The sequence below is a fragment of the Callospermophilus lateralis genome, unplaced genomic scaffold (genome assembly GCF_048772815.1).
Source record: "Callospermophilus lateralis isolate mCalLat2 unplaced genomic scaffold, mCalLat2.hap1 Scaffold_386, whole genome shotgun sequence".
NCBI classification, from domain to species: domain Eukaryota; kingdom Metazoa; phylum Chordata; class Mammalia; order Rodentia; family Sciuridae; genus Callospermophilus; species Callospermophilus lateralis.
Genome location: NW_027514285.1, coordinates 1,097,221 through 1,119,352, shown reverse-complemented (window position 1 = coordinate 1,119,352; position 22,132 = coordinate 1,097,221). Strand labels below are relative to the sequence as shown.

The 22,132-nt window shown below is 56.4% G+C and overlaps 1 protein-coding gene across 1 annotated transcript in view; it reads right to left on the bottom strand.

The window, feature by feature from the left end:
* LOC143386842 (agrin-like) overlaps window positions 1–22,132 on the bottom strand; it is an 83,112-nt gene that overhangs the window by 5,888 nt on the left and 55,092 nt on the right. The window contains 34 exon segments of the mRNA XM_077108290.1: window positions 5,672–5,864; window positions 6,092–6,195; window positions 6,478–6,702; window positions 6,949–6,981; window positions 7,707–7,730; window positions 7,901–7,988; window positions 8,058–8,087; window positions 8,090–8,249; window positions 8,380–8,508; window positions 8,920–9,031; window positions 9,188–9,352; window positions 9,434–9,533; window positions 9,709–9,825; window positions 9,913–10,132; window positions 10,548–10,761; window positions 10,920–11,042; window positions 11,044–11,119; window positions 11,261–11,614; window positions 11,707–11,826; window positions 11,915–12,029; window positions 12,154–12,281; window positions 12,676–12,813; window positions 13,058–13,399; window positions 13,483–13,588; window positions 13,666–13,790; window positions 13,873–14,016; window positions 14,173–14,337; window positions 14,417–14,533; window positions 15,357–15,462; window positions 15,542–15,690; window positions 15,772–15,972; window positions 16,060–16,254; window positions 16,326–16,544; window positions 17,520–17,726. Coding sequence (XP_076964405.1) covers window positions 5,672–5,864; window positions 6,092–6,195; window positions 6,478–6,702; window positions 6,949–6,981; window positions 7,707–7,730; window positions 7,901–7,988; window positions 8,058–8,087; window positions 8,090–8,249; window positions 8,380–8,508; window positions 8,920–9,031; window positions 9,188–9,352; window positions 9,434–9,533; window positions 9,709–9,825; window positions 9,913–10,132; window positions 10,548–10,761; window positions 10,920–11,042; window positions 11,044–11,119; window positions 11,261–11,614; window positions 11,707–11,826; window positions 11,915–12,029; window positions 12,154–12,281; window positions 12,676–12,813; window positions 13,058–13,399; window positions 13,483–13,588; window positions 13,666–13,790; window positions 13,873–14,016; window positions 14,173–14,337; window positions 14,417–14,533; window positions 15,357–15,462; window positions 15,542–15,690; window positions 15,772–15,972; window positions 16,060–16,254; window positions 16,326–16,544; window positions 17,520–17,726 — 5,044 coding nt within the window.

The window sequence follows — 22,132 nt, the reverse complement described above, 5'->3', positions numbered from 1 at the left end:
CTGATGGCTACCCAGAGCATACACTTCAGTTCAGAGGGACCAAGAGCTCAAGGGGCTGCTCCAGGGTGGTCCAGCAGTACACTCTGGTGCCACCTTCCTGTGGGGAAGAAGGGGTTTCTGGGCATAGTTTGGGCTTGGTGCCTGAGCTCCCTCCCACGCTGGCAGACCTTGGGCAATTCCCACTAAGGGGGCCAGGTTGGAACCAAGGAGGGCTTTCTGCAGGAGGAGATGCTATATGGTGACCCCAGGGGCCAGTCTAGGACAGCAGGCAAGGCCACAGGAAAAAGGCAGGCAAAGGTTCCATGTCCCTGCATAGTACTGACACTGCAGAGGAAGAGGGACGGAACCAGAGGTGCCTTCCTGCCCCTACCTGGGCTGCCCACTATGCTGACCCATATCCTGAACCCAGGTGCTGTCCAACAGCCCCAGATGGGCGATACAGAGCTGGGGGCAAGGGCAGTGCCAAGGTCCAGCTTCAAAGCCACAGGGGTGAAGGGCCCCTGTTTGTCCTTTTGGGGACTCTAAATCATACTTTTAATCCCCTGTCCTCCCACCAGGCTGCCAAGAGTCTATCAGGTAGAAACCTCCAATGGGGGGCTCCCTAGCTGCAGTGGCTCCCACCAGTCTGAGGCAGGGTCTGATGGTGGAGTGGGGTACCCAGTAGGCCAGTGTGCATCTGCATCTGGCCGAGGCTGGTAGGAAGAGGGAGGGAAGAAGGGAGGCCACAGGTGCCCATTTCAGAGCCCTGCTGCCCTTGATGCTGCTCAGGGGCTAGCCAGCTCCATGGTATGGCGGTGGCTTAAGTCTAACTGGCGACACCAGGCCTCCTGAGGGGACCCGGGGGCAGAGCATACTGGGCCTAGGCTACTCAGGAACCCAGGGACAGTCAAGGACACCCAAGAGGTCAGCCTGAACCCATACTGGCCATGGTGGGCCCAGATCCCCTCACAGCCTTGGCCTTGATGTCCCTTGTAGATATGGACCCAGGGACATTACCCCACAAATATGGGTCAGGGGACACACCACAGCTCATCAATACACCTGCACACACCCAGAGCAGGAACTTCGGTTCAAAGGGATTAAGCACACTTGGGTGCAGACATGCCTGTCTGTGGTGGTGGGAAAGTATTCCAGGCCAGACTCCAGGGATGGGGGTCAGTTCCCCAGAGCACCTGGAGGTCTTTATCCCAGCCCTTCCCTGGCCCCAGCTATTCCTATTCCAGAAAAATCCAACCAGGATCTGTCCCGACTATACAGGACCAAGTGGACCGAGATGTGCTTCCTCTCCAACTCAGGGGGGTACAGTAGGCTTGTCCCCATGGGGTGCAGATCCTCCCAGGCTCTAGCATGGGCACAGAACCAGTCCTGTCCCCATCCTGCCTCGCTATGCTGAGTGGGGGGGGGTGAGTGGTGCCTGTTGACCCACAAACCATGGTGAGAGGGCAGGGGGAGGGCGTGGCTCTACAATTTGGTGGGGCCTGTCAGGCCTGATAGGGTTGTGGGCAGGGGCCCAGGACCAGAGGACGAACAGTCATCACAGGTGAGGGAGGGAGGGGGAGCAGGTGAGCAGAGCCCCACCTGGGGCTTTCCCAGACCAACCTGGGTCACACGCACATGACACAGACATGACCCTCTCTGAGAACCAGTCCTGTACTCAAAGGACAAGTAAGAATGAGGTCCAGGGGACCCAGGGGCCACTCCAGCCAGTTTCTGAGATGGATCATACACATGTAGCTCTGTTTCTTGGTATCCAACTGGACATTATACCTTGGAATCACGAGGCTGCTGGCTTGCAAGTTCTGTGATCCAACTCACTTTCACAGTTCCTCAGCCTGTGAGGGCCCGAGACTGTGCCAGGCCTGTCCTGCCTGCATCCCACACCTCACTCTCTACCCAGAGATCCCAGGACCCTGATCTGGGGACGGTTGCTCAGTACCACTGGGGACCTCTCCTGTGAACTCCAGCCTGACCAAGCACCAGAGATGGGCACTCTGGGTGATATGCCAGATGCCAGGGCATAGGGCTATGTGGATCATGTGCTTTTGCTGATCCCTACCCCTGCCCACATGCCTTCAGTGCCCTCTAACAGGCTGCATCTCTGGTGGCAAAAGGGAGCAGGAGCAGGGCCTGCCACACTTAAGCAGGAGGAGGTGCCACTGTCCTTCCACAGCCACCCCCCACACCTGGGCTACCTGCAGGGCACCTTCCCTAGGGTGGGGAACAGCTGATCTCCATCCAGGCCAAGCCTCTGCAGTTAGTGAAGAGCCTCCCTCCCACATCTCTGGGGAGGCTAGGTGCAGAACATTGGGCCTGGAGGCCACAGGCTGGAAGCACAGGGAAGTCCTGGGTGGCAAGAATCCCGCGCCCACTGGTGAGAGCTGGTCGGAGCTGCAGCGCATCTCTTGGCATGCACGTATCCGGCTGCACGCAGGCTAGGCGCATCTTTGCGAGGTCACGTCAGCACCAGAGCCGCTCTCCGATGCGCCAGCCCCCGGCCAGCCCCCGAACTCCGCAGCTGTGCCCTCCGGCTAACCAGTCCCACAGAGGCCCCACCCCTGCCGGCTTCATTAAAATGCAAACCCCCGCCCCTGCAACCGCCCCATCGGCCTTGGAGCCCGGGAACTCCGGATAAAGGTGCTAAAGTTTCCCAGGGTATCCGCACTTCAGAGCAAAGGGATGCGCACGGGATTCCGGGTTCCGAATGTTAAGGCGTATCACGGCCCCACGGCCCTAGTGGCCTATGGCCTTGCCACTCAGTCTACACGATTACTAAGGGATCAGCCCTAGGCTGGAAGCTGCTCCTTCCAAGAATCTCCTGTGCTCGCTCCGATTAGGGGCGGCCAAGCCAGAGGAGGGCGGAGTAGAACCCCGCTCCCCCACCGCAGCCCCGGAATTCCAGGCAGAGGTGGGAGGTGGACACCAGGTCATCCCCTTCCTTGCTGCAGTCTCTTCACTTCCTTGCCACAGGGGCACCCTAGCTGTGGTCAAGCCTGCTTGTGTCCTGGGGTTCACAGCCACTACTCTTCTGGGGTCATGCAGACTTTCAAGAAGGGTCCACTGTGGCCTGGAACCATCTCCCCTGGGGTCTTTGACTTCAGCCTTTGCTCCTGCACCCAATGCACTGTCGCCCCAGAGAGCAGGGTCAGTGCTGTCCTGACTTCCTCTCTGACTCACCCAGATCCCAGAAGGGCATGTCACCCTCTCCCTCTCCTGGGCTTCCCTTCTGGGTCCTCACCTTCCCTGTGGTCCTCTCCTCCACCTTGGCTCACCCTGCAGCAGGCCATGTAAATGCTGGAGTCCATGAGGGGCCCGAGCTCCCCAAGCCAGGGGTCCTGGCCAGGTGCTGCCAACCAGGGCCTGTCTTTCCTAGCGTAAATGACCCAAACCCCATCCAGCTGGGCCACAGGGCTCTCCCAAGCACCCTGCGTCCCAGGGCAGGCCTTCTCATGAAGCCTGAATATTTCATCCCTAAAGTCCTCCCCAAGCCCCAACAGCTTCACCCTCCATGGCTTCTCTGACCTGGCCCTGGCCTCTGGCCGTTCCTATGCTTCCTTTCTGCCCCAAGAACCTCTGTCCAGACTCGGGACACTTACATGTGCCACCCATGGTGCAGATGTGCCTTGCAATCCCTGTGCTTGGGTAAGGGTTGATATCTTTAGCTGGTAGGGTACTCCCCACCCTCCCTGAAGCCTAAACTAGGGCAGCCCCCACCAGCACCACTGCCTCTTGCAACCCCCAGCACCTGCCTCCCCCAACCCAGCATCTGACTTGCCTGGTGTTCAGCAGCCAACACTCCTTAAAGAACAAGTTAGTGAGGGGGTAGGAAGTGAATACCCGAGGACTCCCTGGGTCCCTGGGTCTGAATTCGAGGGTCTTTTTGTTGGGAGGGGGTGCTCATTAATACAAAATCAAACAGGCGCACTTATTATCTTCAATTAAAGTCATGAGTTTGAGGGAGGGGGTCACCTATGTGACCACACAGCCCCCCTTCATCTCCCTTTCCTTTCTAAGCTCAGACTTCTGCCAGGAATGGGGCTGCGTCTGCAGAAGCTCCTGCATATACAGCACCCTGGTCTGGGCCACCTGTCAGTGTCTCCCAGAAGTGCTAATGGGTGGCCCTGCACACTGGAGCCAGTTCAGCAACTGCCTGCCACCCAACTCACCACACAAGACCCTCCTACACCCACTCGCCCTGGTTCTGGCCTCCACAAGCGTGACTGCCCCCAGGGCAGTCGGCAGGCCCCCTCAGCCCATTGCACATCCTGGAGGGATGAAGGGAGGCTGCTGTGTAAGTGCAGATGGGCATGGGCTTAGTCCACAGGCCTCCCAGAACTCCACCTCACACCCCCAGGCCACCTGGACTAGTCTCTGTGACCCCACCGAGCCCACACCTGGGGGGCCACCTGGATACTGTCTGTGACCCCACCTTGTCCCCACACTGCACAGCACTGTGCTCATCCACACACGGGGCTCCTCACCAAAAAGAGCCTGGAGCCCCAGCTCTCAGTGCAAGGCCACCTAAGGGAGCTGGAAGCCTGTGTCCCCACCATGAAGCCAAGCAGGGCGCCGCCAGGGTGTAGGGCTGGCAGTTGGGGAGGACAGACATGGCCCTTCTTTTAAAGTTTCCAAACTTTATTTCACGGTGCTTGACAAGACACATACTGGAGTTAGTAAGGACACACCAGGGCAGTTTCCTGCAGCCCCCCACCCCCAGCAGAGGATGGCCAGGCTGCCAACCCCACCACCGTTGTCTGGTCTTACTCCCAAGAGGACTGGGAAGGGCATCCAGGCGGGGAGTGGGGGGTGGACGTTGCAGTTTAAGGCATTTCTGACTCTGTGGCCACCTCTGCCACCCCTGCACCTACACTTTGGTCTTGCTCAGACACTGGCTAGACCCCAGTCACTTTCAGATAAAGATGATCACTTCTCATACTGACCCTGATGAGGATGCTTAAATGCTCTGGAGTCAGGACAGGAAAGATAACAGCTCTTCTGCTTTGGGCACCAAATAAAACCAATGGTCCCAGAACATGTTTGGTGGCCAGGCCTGGACATCCATCACTCTAGAGGAGGACACAGGCAACAGAGGTCAACCATATCATGCACAGTGGCCCATTCCCTCTCAGGGGCTGCTCACAGGGCCTGGAGTGTGTGTGTGGAGGCCATGTCCATGGTAGAATATGACATCAATGGTAATGTCATTTCTAAGTCACAGTATTGGCACAGGAGTCCTGGGGTCCAGGCTAGCCTGGGGCAAGGCTATCCACAGCACAAAGGAAGAAACATCAGCTTAAGTAAGGACCAAGAAAGGTCCCATGGGGGTACTCAGTGGAAGGCCCCTCAAGCCCCTCCTGCCCTGGGACAACAGGCTTCATCAAATGCAGCAAGGGTGAGGTCGGGAGCAGGGTCTGCCAGTGGACCGGGTACAGGAGGGAAGTGTGGGGGCCGACACACGGGGACACACAGTGCAAAGGGCTGGTGTGGTGCCCTGAGGCCAAGGGGCACGTCCTGAAGCTGCCACACCACCCCTGGGAGCCTCTTGATACCAGTCTGTCTCTGCAGCACAGCTGCCTGGACGGAAGGGAGGACAGGCCAGCAGTCCTTCTGGCCAACACACAGGCAAGAAAATCATATCAAAAAGCAACAGTTTACAAAAATAGAAAATAATTACAGTAGGGTGGGCAGATGGGGGTGCTCCGGTGTCAGTTTAGGAGGCTGGGCAGGGCCGAGCTCTGGCTTGGTGAGGGCATCCTCCAGCAGGTGCAGTGGACGCTGGCCTACCACCACATCCCGGAGGCAACCCACAAAACCTGTTCCATAGGCCTTTGGCAGGGCCTGGCCCACAGGCAGCTTCTGCAGGCCCCCTACAGGACAGACAGCAGGAGATCACACAGCTGTGGCTAGAGGGCAGAGGGCCACCACTGCCCAGGGAACAGGTGGGTAGTAGGCATGCCCACCCATAGGACCCTGTCCTCTGGCCTTGGGCCTGGGGCCAAGATGGGAGAGGACGCAGATGGACAGATGGAGTCTGTCCCTTAGATAAACTGAGGCCCTTGGATGGCCCCTGGCCTGACCTCCCTCGAGCACTCACCGAGCCAAAGAGCTCCATCTGTGTCCAGTTGTGTGGCACCCAGTGGGGAGGAACCGGTCACAGGGGCCTCATTGCCCACCTGAAGGGAACCTTCTCTCTGCTCCCTGAGGGTGCAGGTGGGGCAAGATTATCAGGGGTCCTCCCCACCTCCTCCAGATCAGAGCCCCCTCCATGCCTTACAGTGCTGCAGGCTGGGCCCACACCAGGTCACCCTGGAGCCCAGGATGGTGGCAGTAACAAGCCTCCTGCCACACTGCTTCTCCTGCATCTTCTTGTCCTTCCTTCCTCTCCTCCCCATGACAGTGACCCTGGGTCAGGCAGTTGGTGACAAGGAGTGGCTGGGAAAGTGCAGGCACTGCCTGCTGTTCTCAGGGGGCCCCACTGACCTGTGAGCCCTGACTCGCAACCAGCGGTTGATGTTGACCCTCACAGTGGAGCGCAGCACCACGGGCTGACAGCCCAGGTCATAGGCCAGCTGAAGGTGTCCATCCACAATGGCTAGCGCCATGTAGTCTGCACGCTCGGTGGCCTTGCCGCTCCACAGCACCAGCCCCTGTGTAGCTTCAGTGCGCAAGCTTAGCTCAAAGTGGTTGGTCTGCAGTGCTTTCTCGCTGGAGGGTGAAGGGGTGGGTCAGGCCTCCAGGAAGGCGGCAGGGTGGATGGGGAGGGCAGGAGGACAGAGCCTGGACTTCACAGGCCATGGGGGCTGGTGGCTGGGTGAGGGAAACACCAATGGTGGGCGGAGGAGAGACAGACAGATGGAGGGACTGGCAGAGGTGATCAGAGATCGAGAATGACAGGCAGGCACACCGTGGGGTGACAGCCACTCTGCCCCTCAGGCACTGCCACATGCTCACCTGTTTAGGGCCCCAGAATCCGGAGTTTCGGGGCTTAGAAACAGGAAGAGAGGGAAGCAGTGAGCCAGGGACAGACAGGCCAAGCACAGGCCCAAGTCCCATTTCCAGCACTGGGAAAAGCAAGCATACACCTGGACGCGTGTGGCCCTGGGCCCCACTGATGACCCTCCAGAGAGCCATAGAAGTGACATGTGTGCAACACGCGTGTGCAGACACAGCTGGTGGCATGGCCCAAGCTAGTGCAGAGTTCAAGGAATTAGACGTGAATGGCAGATGGAAGCAGAGGGCTCATCTGCCTGGGGGTGGCCCTGATGCCCAGCACACATGCATGTGCACAGAACATGGACACACAAGCAAAGACATGCTCATACACACTTGAACTCACACACGATCCACACGAACACGCCTTACATCTCTGCATGCACACACAGGCATACACAGGAACACCTTTACTCACACATACAGATATGTCTAAGTGTGTGCACGCACCCACAGGCACAGGCACAGGCACACACTCACGCCGGCCTGGGGTAGGGTGGTGGCTGCAGGGTGGATGAGGCACGTGTCCTGGGAGGGGGTACCATTTCCCAGGAAAGAAGCTGAGCCTCACACAGCACTAAAGGCCCTAACCCCCACCTCCATCCAGGAGGGACATTTTGCCCTTCGAGGGGCTCAGGACTGTGCTGTGGCAGGGTCAGGGAAGCACAGATGGGCATGGATGAGGGGAAGGTGCAGGTGGGGGCCGAGGGGCTACTTACACTGGGATCTCATTGGTCAGTTCGCTTGGAAACAAAGAGACAGAGAGGTGAGAAGGAAGGAGGGGGAGGAGGGGTGGACACTGGGGCTTCCCGCCTGGTCAGAGCATGGTGTCCTGCCTTGTGTGGTGTGTACAGACAGGATCAGATAGACAGCGGAGGGTGCACCATGTGCTGGCTCCTGGGCGATGCATTACCTCTCGGTCACAGCATTGAGGTACTCGATGTAGGTCCTCCCATCGAAGGTCAGTGCCTCAAGGTCCCCTGCTGACTTCTCAACCAGCCCTGGGAGACAGGCAGGGTGAGGTGGGCTGCAGGTGCAGGTGCAGCCCCGGCCTAGCCACAGGTGCTCACCCTTCTCGCAGTGTAGCCCCGAGAAGCCATGGGGCACAGGCATGTGTAGGTGGCTTCCTTTGGGAGACACAAGGCGCCATGGAGGCAGGGGTGGCCTGAGGCCTGGGTACAAGGGTGGTCTGCAAAGGATGAGACGTCCACCGCCTGCACCACGTGCTCCTGGGCCAACAGCTGGCGGCCTCCCAAGGAGACCTGCAGGGCACAGGGTGAGAGCCTGTGTCTCAGCAGGTGCGCCCTCCCTGCCCTGCAGTCAGCCCGGGGCAGCCCCTCCTCCCCCACTGTGGAGAGCCCTGGCAGGAGGGCCCCACCCCATGCCTCGCACCAGCTGAATGGCACCGTCGAAGCCAGAGGATGCTGCAGCTGCCCGGGCAAGCTTGCTGAAGTCGGGGGCACCCCCGAAGTAGAGTGGTTCCTTCAAATTGAGCATGGTATGCGGCACCTGCAGAAGGCGCTGGATGAGGGTGTGCAGGGCCTACCCACTAGGCAGGGGCAGGTCTGAGTCCCAGACCAGGGTGCCCAACTGCCTGACACCCACACCCCAGCCCCTAGCTAACCAGCAGGCAGCATTAACCACACAGAAATGGTGGACAGGGGCCTTAATGGGGAGGAGCTACTCTAGGGTGGTGTCAGACAATGAGCGGTATGAGCAGCAGACAATAACCGGAGAGCATGGGGGTGCAGAGTAAGAGCCAGAGAGCAGGGCAGAGAGGAGACAGACCAGGCACAGGACAGACGAGAGAAAAGAGTTTTGTAAGAACTGGCATGGGGGCTGCCAAGCCCCCAGGAGGAGGAGGAGGAGGAGGCGGAGGAGCAGGGCAGGGTGGGGGGACACTTGGGCCCTCCGCACACCTTGGACACTCACCGGGGACTCTCCCAGCACGCGGGGCCCATCACCCACACGCAGGGCACCCTTACGGCCATTTCTCTCCACCAAGACCCTAATCCAAGAGCCCAGGGCTATGGGTTCCTTGCTCCTGTGAGGAAGAGGCTGAGTGAGCCGGCTGTGGGCTCTGCCTACCCACTGAGTGACAGTGTCAGGAGCCCCAGCCTTACCCCTGTCCAGTCCCAGGCTTCCAGGCCCGCCCCGTGGGCAGCCCAGGACAGAGCCTCCAGCCCTCATGCTTGCCCACCTGATGACTGCTGCCCCTTTGCCCAGGTCATAGCGGAATTCCAGGTGCTGGTCATGCAGGGCCAGTGACACGAAGTCCCCTTTGCCATCGGTCTTTTGCCCATTGTACAGGAGCAGACCACTGGGTCCTTGGGCCAAGAACACCACTTCGAGGGCCATCTTCTCCCTGGGTCACGTGGGTCAGCGTGTCTCACTGCCCCTTCCCTACAGGCTGCCTCCCCTCCTCTGCCTCACCTACCCTACTGACCCCAGGTCTCTTTCAAAGGTGTGCAAGCCTCTCAGCTCCAGGTAGGAAAAGCCATGGAAGTCTGCCAGGAAGGGCTGGGCACTACCGTCCATCTCAGACACTGCAGAGGGAGGACAGGGCTCACTCATGCCGTGTACCCCACTGTCCTGCCTAACTCCACCGAAACCCACAGGACCCGAATCCCAGCTCTTCCTGGACCCGAAGACTGGGCCACAATTCAAACTGAATATTTGACCCTGACTTCTTGTCCCCTCCCGACAGCCTGGTGCCCCTACCTGTCTGGCAGAGCATGCCTCTACGTCCTGCGGGGCACTCGCACTTGGCCCCGCCCTTGGGTAGCATGCGGCAGGGGTTCGGCTGGCAGAGGCTCTTCTCTTCTGCACAGGTTGGGCCTGGAGGGAGATGGAGATGAGTTCCAAGAAGGCAGGCCCCCTGACACCCGGTTCCTAGCCCTCACCCGGATCCCAACCTGCCCTCACCAAAGCGGCCAGGTGGACACTGGCAGTGAAACATGTCGTCTCCCAGGGCCTGGCATGGTGCCCCACCATGGCAGGGGCTGGGCACGCAGGGGTGCTCTCCACACTCTCCCACACTGGAGCTGTGGGACACAACCCCCTGCCAGGGGCCCAGCTCCAGGCGCTGATTGTTGACATCCAGCAGGCAGATGCAGCCCTTCAGGCCCACGCCAACGGAGGTCCGCTCAGGGCCCTGCCACAGGAAGGGGGTCAGAGTAAGCTCAGGCAGAGGCCTCCTTCTCGCGGCCAGAGTCACAGGGTTACAGTTAGGGTCAGAAGTCAGAGCTGCTCCATCCCATCACCCTTTAGACAAAGCAGCAAGTCCCACAAAGAGGACCAACCAGAGGGTGGGGCCGAGGTTAAGGGTTAGGACTGGAGGTAAGGGTCAGCCCAGGCCCTCCTCACTCTGGCACCAAAGGTAAGCCACCCAGATGAGACAGGGAAGGGCCAGGAGCCCCAGCTGAGCTCAGGGTCCTAGCCACACCCACACCATTCTTCTGATCCTATTTGCTATCCAATGGAGGTTGCTCTGGTGGAGTCCCAGGCAAGATCAAGGTCAGAGACCCAGTTTGATGCATGCTCCACCCTCTTGCTCACACATCAGCCTGGTCCTCTGGGACTCCGCCCACAAAGAGGTAGGTATCTAGGTTGAGGCCATCTGTGCCACTGGGGCTCTCGCCCAGAACTGGGGTCCCGCCATCCACAGACAGTGTGCCTTGGCGCCAATGCCGTGATAGTTCTAGGTGGTGCCACCGGCCTGGTTCCACAGGTACTGATCTGGTCAGTATTGCTGGTCCAGAACCTGTGTCAAACCTGGAGACCCAAGCAGGTGCTTAGAGCACTGGCCTGGCTCCATCCACAGTCTGGTCAGGAACCACCCACAAATTCCTCCCTGGAAGGCCCTGGCCCCACCACTGAGCATTAGCCCTGCCCACCCACCAGACAGTCAGGAGGCCCCACCCTCTCTGCACCTGAGCTGAAGGCGCCCACCAAGCAGCAGCACCAGTGCCAGGAAGTCCTTGCCTCGTGTGTTGCCATTGTATAGCAGCAGTCCCTGAGGCTACAGGGATCAGAATTCCAGCACCAGGTGCAGCGTGATATGCACGGAGGGTGGGGAAGGCCAGAAAGGAGGTATCCCCAAAGGCAGGAACAGAGACAGAGGGGCGTAGCACTGCAGGGGATAGGGAGGGTGAGCTGGAAGAGTACCCAGGACCCTGCCCCTACCACCTCCTGCTGGTGGCTTATCTCTGCCCTCCCTCCTTGCCCCCATCAGCCTCCCTGTCCTTCCAGAGAGGTGGACAGAAGCGCCTACCGTCCTCACAGAAGGTGCCTCCCCTGCCTGCCGGGCAGCTGCAGGTGAAGCCCCTGCCAGAGTCCTGGTCCTGGCAGGTCCCCCCATGCAGGCAGGGCTGAGAATCACAGGACCTTGGGTGCTGCTTGGGACTGGGGAGCAAAGGCTGGTGTCCAGCCACATGGCCGGGAGCGGTGGTGGGGGGCCGGTGTGTGTGTTGGGGGGCCGTGGTCCTTCCAATGGGCCTGCTGGTGTGACTGGGGTGGACCCGAGGGATCACGGAGGAAGGTGGTTGGCCCACAGTGGTAGCTCTGGCTGTGGCCACTGCAGCGGTGGCTCCTATGGTGGCTCCCATGAAGAATGCAGGAAACCAGTCTGTGGGGCAGGGAGTGGTCAGGGTCTGCAAGGAGCAGGGGGCGGGGCAGTGGAGGATGGGAACAGACAAGGAGGCCCGGCCTGGTGCTCACCAAAGTCCATGAACTGCACGTGCTCTTGCAGAGGCCTCCTCACCACCAGGGCCCGGGGCCTGGAGGCCTGGATCTCCCAAAGCAGGGCCCGGCCCACGTCAGGTGCCCTGAAGGCTGTGGCTGGGGAAGAGGGGGTACTGAGCATGGCCTGGCCCTGTGCAGCCCCTACCCATCACCTCCTGGGAGAGACTTAGCGTGGGGATCTCACTGGGGTCAAAGTGCACATCCACAGTGGCACGGACTGATCTGCCAGGCCCCAGGTCCCGCAGGTGGACACTCCGGAAGTCCTTTTTGACGTCTGAGTTCCGGAAAAGGTTGTCCAGCTGTGGGCAGGGAGTGAGTGAGGATACTGGGCACCGCTCAACGCACTGAAATCAGTCCCCTTACACTGTGGGGTTCCTGCCCTGGCCCCCTCTGGGTCTGACCTGGGGGGACGCCCCCACTTACAGTGCTCTCGATGCTCCTGGCTGTCTCCCCAAACAGCTCTGACTTGGGGTCGGCCATTTTGGGTGTGTAGAACAGCTCTTGCCCCTCGACCCCCTCCAGCTCCAGCACGCCCTGGTACGCCTTGGTGGCTGTGGGAGAAGGGGCGGTGAGGCCCTGCCTGGTACCGGCCTGGTGCAGGCCCCTGGAGCAAGCCACATAGGGTACAGGGGCAGGTGGATGTTAGTCAGATGGTCATGAGGTTAGTGACCAGGGCTGGCGTCAGTTACCAGGCAGACTCCTCAGAGCAGTTGCCCCAGGCTTGCTTGCAAGGAGAGAGACGGGTTAGGTACACGGTCCTGGGCACGCACAAGTGTTAGGGCTGAGACCACACGTGTGCACATGGGTGCCGGATCCCCAAGATCTCATACACATTTGAGACCAAAGACCATAAAACCTGGACCCACCTGCTGCCAGCGGGTAGGAGCAGCACCCATGGCTGCCCAGGCTGCTCCTCAAGCTCCACCTGCCCTGCCACCCACTCACCAGGACAGTTGGAGCCCTCTGCGTCCAGTGAAGGTGTCTTGCCATCCGAATAGCAGCCCAAAGGTGAGTTGTAGTAGGAGGCTCTCTCAATGGGTGGTCCAGGTGTCACCACACTGCTGTCCATGGAGAGTTCCAGTCCTAGGGATGCGAAGTCTGAGTCCAGCCACAGGTGGGAGCCTCTCTGGGCCCTGCCCCAACAAGGCCCTGCTCACTCCCCAGGCCTGTCCCATGTCCCTGAGCCCCTACTCACCTCCCAGGCCTGCCCCACACCCCAGAGCCCTGCTCACCCCAGGCCCACCCACGTCCCCGAGCCCCTGCTCACCCCAGGCCCACCCATGTCCCCGAGCCCCTGCTCACCCCAGGCCCACCCATGTCCCCGAGCCCCTGCTCACCCCCAGAGCCCCCCCACTGGCCTCCTGGTCCCCACTTAGTTCCTCATTGCCACTCCCATCAGTGCTGCCAGATTCTCCAAAGGCAGACGCGGAGAGACTGGTTGCAGTGGAGGTTTCTATGAGGGGCATGGTCAGCGCGGGCTGAGCTGTGGTCTTGGGGAGGCTGGCTGTGGTCCGAGGTCGTAAGGTGGGTGGAGGGGTGGGCCGGCTCTGGGGGGTACTGCTGAGAGCCAGGGGGAGGGCACTGGGTGGAGGCAGCAGAGGCTCACTTGGCAAGTGCCCCGGGGCTGTCGTGGCCCTGGGGGTTGGGTGAGCGCCAGGAACAGCAGCCTCTGTAAGGAGAGGGAAGCTGGGGCTGGAGTCGGGGAGGGCAAGGCCCTCCTGTCAGTGCTGGGTGGTGGCTCCCAGACCCTACCCTGGCACGGGCCGAGGCTCTGGGTGAAGATGTCCAAGCCCTGGCGGCAGGCGATGGTCTTCAGTTGGCACTCGCTGCCGTAGGTGATGCCATCTGATCCACAGACCTGAGGCGCAAGGCAAGGGCACTCAGGCGGTTCCCCCACCCACTGCCCTTCACACTCTCCACCCTCACCTTGCTCACCTTGGTGGCACTGGCCTCTGGGCAGGTGAGGGCTAGGCAGATGCAGTGGGCAGAACCTGCCTCTTCCACACAGGAAGCGCCAAACTCACAGTGCATCTCTGCACAGGTCACCAGTGCTGAGGGATCTGGGGTGGACACAGAATCTCCACCAGCTCAGGCTGTCCCTCTGCACAGCAAACCCCAGGCCAGCCCAGATCTTGTCCTCACCTGCCTCACAGCCGGTGGGGCCCAGGGTGTGGCCATCAGGACACTTCCCACACTTGGGACCAGCAACGCCTGGCTTACAGGAGCACAGCCCAGTCATCTGCTCACAGTCATCCCGCACAGCGCCCCGGGGGTCACAGCTGCAGGCTGCGGGGAGGGGAGCCTGAGTCTGTACCTAGACAGTCTTCTCCACCTGCTGCAGAGCCTGCCAGGTGCAGTGCAGGCCAGGGCCTGAGCACAGGGATGGGGGTGGACAGGCAGGAGGACTTGACTGGCAGCCAGCCCTGGGGCCCTGTCACTCACAAGTACAGCCGCTCCGGCTGTCAGTGACAATGCCACGGAAGTTCCAGAAACCAGGCTCACATCGGTCGCACTTGAGGCCGCCCACGCCTGGCCGGCAAGAGCACTGGCCTGTGGCTGGGTCACAGGTGCCTCCGTAGGAGCCGTGCGGGTTGCACTGGCAAGTGCCTGCAAGGGAAGGGGAGAGACAGGGTCAGCACAGTCACACAGCTGTGCCAGGCCAGGGTGAGGGTACTCAGGTACTCACTGGGGCAACCGGCCAGGCCCATACCCCGGGCAGCAGTGACATTATCCTGGCAGCATCCGTAGGGGGTCTGGGCACAGTGAGCAGGGGCTCCAGGCAGCAGTGGGGCCAAGGTGAGGCCTGCAGAGAGGGGTGTGGGGTCAGACTTGAGGCAGTGCTTATGCCCACCCCTCTGCCTCAACCTCCTCCACACCACTACTCAGCCTGACACCATGCCCCTCAGGTCTGGAATCTGAGGCTAAGGCCCTGGGTGAGGCCACCATAATCATACAAGGACATGCAAGTGCCACATGTAGGACCCAGCACACAGGAAACATACAGGTCCACATACACACAGAATACCCAAAGTCACGGACACAGCCTTGTGTGTACACAGAGCTATGGACACACAGATAAGTGTAAAGGCAGCACACACACATGAAGACGGACATGCACTCACATTCCTCCAAACCATGCACATTTATATACAACTGTACAGACACATCTGTGAACGTGCATGAGCATACCGTGAGCACTCGTGTGTGACATGTGGCATTTACAGACCACTGTCAGTTCCTGCCCAGAAGAGCAAAAGGGCCCAGAAGGTGCCCTGTGGTTTCCTGCTGCCTCCTGCATAGAAGCCTGGCCTGACCTGCAGTAGGAAGTTGGCATACACTTGCTTTTATGAGGCAGTATCTCACTGCATGGCTCAGGCTGGGCTCAAACTCACAATCCTCCTGCCCACCCTCCTGAGTGTGGTGCATACTTTGACAGACGGGCTTGTGTCCACAGTGCACGTATCAGTGCTTTGTACTCAGAAGAACACACAAGACCACAAGCCTACCACAGCACACATGGATGCCCATGTGTCCACACCAGTGCAGGCATACACCTTTGAATATGCACACACAGAAGTGCAGAGGCTGTTGCACAAGCCTACAAGAATGTGCTCCGGCCCACTCACCACGGCAGGGTCCCTGAGCTGCGACGTACAACTCTCCTTGAGACTCGCACCTGGCCCTCTTCAGGTCACACTCACTGCCATAGGTGACCCCATCTGAGCCGCACACCTGGAGGGGTGGGGTCAGCGTGGGCAGCCTTGGCCCCTTCCTCACTGCCCCCCTACAGCTCGGGGAGGTGGGGGCTCACCGGTCTCCTGAGAACACCCTGGCAGCTGAAATCGCAGGCGCATGGTCCATCCTCTGAGTCCTCATCCCACACCCCGCCACGCTGCCGGCAGAGTTCCTGCTCACACTCGCTGTCCTCCCCAGAGCCGGAGCCTCCTGAGCCACACTCAGCTGTGGGGAAGAAGGGCAGTTCACCCACAGGTTCTCCCCTGAGGCTGGTGCCCCACAGCTCAGGCAGCTGCCCAAGCCTACCCTGCTCACAGGGCCCTGCCCGGGCTTCCTCAAGCTGTATCTGCTACTGGCAGGCAGCCTCCCGTAGCTCACACGCACTGCAGTAGGTGACACCATCGCTGCGACACACGGGGCCAGGCGGGGGGCACTCACAACGAGGACACAAACACTGGCCGGCTGAGCACACAGCCCCAAAGGCACACACTGTGTCTCCACAGGTCTCTGAAACATATGGAGCCAGCAGGGGTCAGCAGACCCAGCCGGAGAGTGGTGGGACCCTAGCCCGCTGGCCCCCATGGCCCCACTCACGACAGTGTCCAGCTGATGCCACATGCAGGCTTATCTGGTGCGTGCAGGCGTGGACATGCAGCTCACACTCGCTGGCATACGTGTACCCATCAAAACCGCACACGGGTTGGGCTGAGGCCACACACTCAGAGGGGCACACACAGCGCCAGGTCTCGGCCTCACACAGGGCTCCAAAACGGCACTGCCCGCATCGGTCTGGGAAGGGGGCTCTGTCACCACTGTGTCAGGAAGGCCATACCCCCCAGGCCTGCTTGTCCACTACTGACCACAGGGTCCTCTGCGGGCCACCCGGATATCCCGCCCAAGGGCACAGGCCATGGCCTCCAGCTCGCAGGTGCTGCCATATGTGACGCCGTCACTGCTGCACACGGGGTCGTAGGCGCTTGCACACGCCTGCTGGCACTCGCACGCAGCCTCCCCGTTCTTCACCGCGCACGTCGCCTCGAATGCGCACTGCACCCCACGGCACGGGGACGGAGCCTGGTCTGGGAAGGACAGGGCACTCAGCCCACCTGCTACCCCCCATACTGGGCAGAGCCCCCAGCCCCACGCAGCAGGCCCTCTCCCAGGGTGGGGTGGTCAAGGAAGAGCTAGATGTGCAGGACATAGCAAAGAAAGGGACAGACACACGACAGAGGCAGATGGGGACACAGGAGCCTCCTGACTGCCCACAACAGGCCACTGACCCCGACCACCAGCAGCCCTGGGACACCCATGCATGTGGGGGCTCTCTCCAGGCTAAGAGGAGTCTGCACCCTAGAGTCACACCCAGGGCTGCACGGGGAGGAGGTGTCTGTCCACTTGCTCTGAGAACCACAGGCCAGGCAGTAGCGAGCCACCCCCCCGCAGCCGCACCAGGGGCAGACCTCGGGCTGTGGGCTCCTGGTGGGCAGGCGCGGCACCTCATCCTGCCAGCAGGTCAGGCTGGAAGACACAAGAGGAGGAGCCTAGAGGGAAGGACCGAGGAGAAGACAGACGCAGAAAGACAGACCAGAGAGATGGACAGAGGATTGACCCAGATGGTCACAGGGTCACTGCAGCCCTGGTCCCCATGGGACATGCTGGCCACTTCCCAGCTGCCTCCACCCTCCAATGACTCCTTGAAATCAACTGAGATCCTGCCTCTGAAGGGGCTGGTGACAGTCATGTCCCAAGAGTGAGGGACCCCGCCGCTGTATCCAATTCCTGCCCACCCAAGCTATCTGTACCCTCAGGCAGAACAGAGATGGGTGGGCAGACAGACTACAGGACCTGCAGCCAGGACTTGCACAGCCAAGTGCAGGCCCATCTCTGACCGCCTCCCCACATATCCAGGCACCCTCTCGCAGCCTCTACCCTCCACACCCTGACCCTCCCAGGGGACCCACCCTGGCCCAAGACCCTGGGAGGTGGGTGCCAAGGAATGAAGATGGCATGTGATGGTGGGCAAGGACTGATGGCAGGGACCACAGGGTGCTCACCACACGAGCCCTGGTGCCTGGGAGGGATGGCTCACTGCTGCCGGCACTCAGCCTGCTGGCGCCAACAGTCGTTGTCATACGTGTGCCCATCCTGGGCACACACCGGTCTGTAGGCTCCATCACAGGTGACACGGTCATAGGAACAGCGGGGTCGGCCACGGCGGGACAGGCAAATGGCACTGAACTGGCAGGTCCCGGAGCACTGGTCTGGGGGTGGGCAAGGAGATCAGAGAGGCCAGAACCACACCAGCACCTCCACAGCAGGGACCCGGCGGACACGCCAGTTGACCCAAGGAGTCAGTTCATGAGAAGAGGTCCTTTTTTTTCCTCCACCTCTCCGAGGAAACTTGTATGGGAACCTGGAGATTATTTTCCACCTGGCCCGCCACCCACTCCATTTCCAATGCGAAGTGTCTTTGCAGGGAGAGGGTTTTCCTCTCAATCTTCCCCCAAGAGCTGGAATTCAGCCCTCTACACCTGCATTCTGAAAGTACAAGTGAGTTCCCTGAAGGGTTCCTTCCACCTGCCAATGAGCCTGTTACTCAACATCCAGAACCAATCAAGAAACCTCATACTGTTGCTCTCTCTTCAAATGTAATTTGACTTTTCTCTCATTTTTAGTTTTTAAGTAACTGCTTTTACTTCAGTAATTGACTATACTTTGGCTCCAATTGAATCTCAATGAAACTATAATTCTTAAGATAGTATTTTGTAAATAAAGATGGTTTACATAGGAAGTTTATGAGTAAATTATTCCTATTTTGTTTTATTCCAGAGTACAGCATTTAATCTGATGAAGCCACTATTACATAAACAAGAATGGGAGTTCTAGGTACTTGTAATCTAGCTGATGGAAACATATTTGAAACTCCCAACAAAGAAGTGTATTTAGTATGACTGTAGCAAATGTGAAGTGACTTTACGCTTAATGAAAAATTGTCACTGATTTTCAGACTGGTTGGGCATATCAGCTAGTTTCTCCATATCAGAATAACTAGAACATGGGAGGACTAAAGGAGAGAACACAACTAAACATGTCACGGAAACAGGAGATCTCAACTACAAAGAAAAATGAAGACCTCTTTTTTATATTCGTTGCTGAAAACATTACATAGCTCTTGAGATATCATATTTCCTACATTAGATTCAAGTGAGCTATGAACTCCCATTTTTACCCCATATACAGGTTGCACAATCACATTGTTTACACATCCACATTTTTACAAAATGCCATATTAGTAACTGTTGTATTCTGCTACCTTTTCTATCCTCTACTATCCCCCCTCTCCTGCCCTCCCATCTTCTCTCTCTATCCCATCTGCTGTAATTGAACGTTTGGGAATTGGAAACCACACTTTAAACTCACTCTGCTCCCCTATTTCCCTTCTGTCAAATTACTCATCATCTTCTTCTATTTCTCCTCCTCCTCCTCCTCTTCCTCCTCCTCCTTATACCTTTAATTCATTCATCATACGCTCATGCATTGGTTCATTCATTCCTTTCACCTATGGTGTTGGGGATCCAACTCAAGACCTTTGAAAGTGCACAGCCAGCACTCTAGTGCTCAGCCAAAACCCCAGCACCTGTCTTTTTGATTTTATGACTCTTTATATGAAATTCAGAATTGCATTCTGCTATGGTTCACTGATATGTGGATTGACTCAGTCCTTGTTTTCTGGGAGACTTTAGGAAAATATATATGAATTATTAGGAGATTGAAATGAAAAAACAAAGAGGAAATTCCCCAATTTCTTATTCTTAGATTCCATACTCTGACTCTGCCTACCTACTATAAAAATTTTTAAACTCTTAATCCCCATTTCTATATCATTGCCAACAAGTGAACATTCACTGCCCTACAACAAACCAGAAAACTCACATTGAACAATGTTTCCCCAGTAGAGACCAAGACACAATACTTATTAAAAAAATACCCTAGTTATGATTTAGTAGTTAAAGCTTTATTTGAGTGTTAAATGTGCTCTAATGATGTGTTTGTGTGTGTGTGTGTGTGTGTGTGTGTGTGTGTGTGTGCTCTTGTGTAAAACATGCACTGAGGAGTAAAATAAATGCAGGATTGCAACAGCCTTCTTAAAAGTAAGAAGCAGCTTTATCACATTTGAAGCCCAGTGAAGAATCTGCCTGATACTTGACCTACAATTAATTGAAATGTGAAAAATTCAGGCCTAGAAAAACAAAGCCAACATACATAATAAATCTAATCAGTCTGTCTCACCTGTTTTCAAATCAGTCCTTTAAATAAACCTAAATTGCCAGCATAAAACATCAGTTGCTCTAAACGAGTGGACGGATGTCCCCTGCCATGGGCTGTGTAAAATACATCGAGGATCCCGCCCTGATTGGTATCTAGAATGACTTTTGCCTGAACTACTACTGGAGAATAGTTGCTGATATACTGCGGTTCTTATACCAGTAAACTCAAATGAAGGTAATTTCAGGCTGCAAAGGAATAAATTGATTTTACTAACTGGTTTTTGGAAAACACTGCCATGAAAAATTATCAATATGTTCATAAAGGCATCTACATGTCTCTCCACAGGGGTTTTACTTAATGGGGGAGGGGGTGAGGTCTGGATATAACTTAACTGTCCATTAGTAGGTAGAACAATATAATGGGAATCACAGTGCCCATACCGGTTTGAACTCAATCTAGGTAACATGGATTCATCTCTGTGTAATAGGCCTGCTTCTGAAAAACACAAAGTCGGGCTCCAAAAGCAGAACGATATTTTCAGAATACCATGTTATGTTTGTAAATAGCTAGACAGACAGATATACAGAAATCAAAAATCTGAAAACGGTCTGCAATTGCACATTTCAATAACTTACAATGTCAGTAGTGAGGGATCAATAGCAGATCAAGAAGACTGTATCTGCATGCGAAATGGTTCAATTTTCAAAGAGTTTTTTAAAGGACAATGGACAAAAAATTCAAAGGGTTACAGTAAGTGTTGAGGAGTGACTTGGTAAAAGGAGCACAGAGGTGAGAAAGAATTAAGTAGAGTTCAATAGAACCAGGTATAATATCTGTACACATGACTTCATGAAAGGGGACACTTAAAGAAATCATAAGGCCTAAGGAGAGATCAGGATTAGGGGGGCTTGTAGGAAGAGCTGAAAAAAAACAAAAGCATGCAATGGGCAGAAAATGTGGAATAAAAGGCCTCACAGTGGTAAACTGATCCATCTCTCCCTGGTAGTTCAACTGTATGAATAACAGAGAGGCCGGCTAAGTGGGAAAGTACTTGGAAACTCTATTCATACAGACAACAGAAAGTGCCACCAGAGTGAAAAAAGTAAACCTAGTAAGGCAGCTTAGCCCCATCCCCTTGGTGTTTTATGCCAGCTATCTTTCTTACTTTGCCTCTGTTCATCTACACTGATACGTGTTAGGTCCAAAGGCAGTGAGAAACATTGTTACATGTATTGATGAATCCTGCCAATTCCACAAAGCACAGCCATTTTACTTAGTGTTCTCAATACCTTCTTTTCGACTCTCATCTCGTTTGAAGAAACACTTTCAGAGGAAAGAAGTTCTCCCTAAGCCACATGTGTCCTTAAGTAAAGTATGAATTGAGTGCTATTTCAAGGTGTTTGGGCTGATTCCTCCACATGGCCTGTAAAACCTAGAAAAGTGTCATGCACCAGCAGGCAGTACATCTTCACTGAGTCCTGTTCTTTGCACACCAGGGTCATCTTATTGTCCATTTAATGGTCAGAAAAACAGTGTTACAGTGAGTATCCTTCTTAGTAGTAGGACTAAAGTGTTTTGGACTCGCATGTTCAGATACTGAAAAGGCTCAGGGAAGACCACTTGAAAGCTGGTCATTCGATACAGGTGCTGGAGAGGAAAACAAGCGACTCTCATTTGGCAACTTTTAAACAGTGATACAGCCCTGGCCGTGTAAGTGTAAATAACAACAGGTCTAATCATGCATGGTGGCCTATGAGCTGGGAACTTGCATGCTTACAAAACCAGTGATTACTTGTGCATCTTCTCCTTCGAACCTCATATGTGACTCATCAACAAGTCAAGTGTAACTTGGGAGGAAAACACTATGTTGGGATGTCCTTTTTGTACATCAAGCCATGACTTCTTTGTCTTAACATCAACAATATAATTCATGTTCAGGAGTTACATCCATTTCAGAGTGTCATATCCATCCTTCTCTGGGCTATATATTTATAAGGTCCAGCCAGCTTCCTTAGAAGTTTTTAAGCCCATGAAAGTCCAAAAAAAAAAAAAAAATCTGAAAGAAGAGTTTCAAGAATTTTCAACAAATACTAGTCTAGAAATGCTGACATGAAAACCAACTAAAGTTTTCAACTCCTTCTTTTTAGGAACCTTAGCTGTGCCGTGCTTTTCAAAAATGACTTGTCATAACTGATTTGTGCCCATGTTGGCAACTCTTCTGAAATTACTTTGAAAGTAGACTAATGTGAGAGTTTCTCTTTAGAGAAAATTCAAATTACTTGCGTAGTAAGTGGCAGCAGGACTGGGGATGTTGTAGAAGCTCACTGGCAGTGACCTTGCCTAGCTTGGGGCTGGCCTGCCATGGATTTTCACCCCAAACACTTGCAAGGAAAAAAAA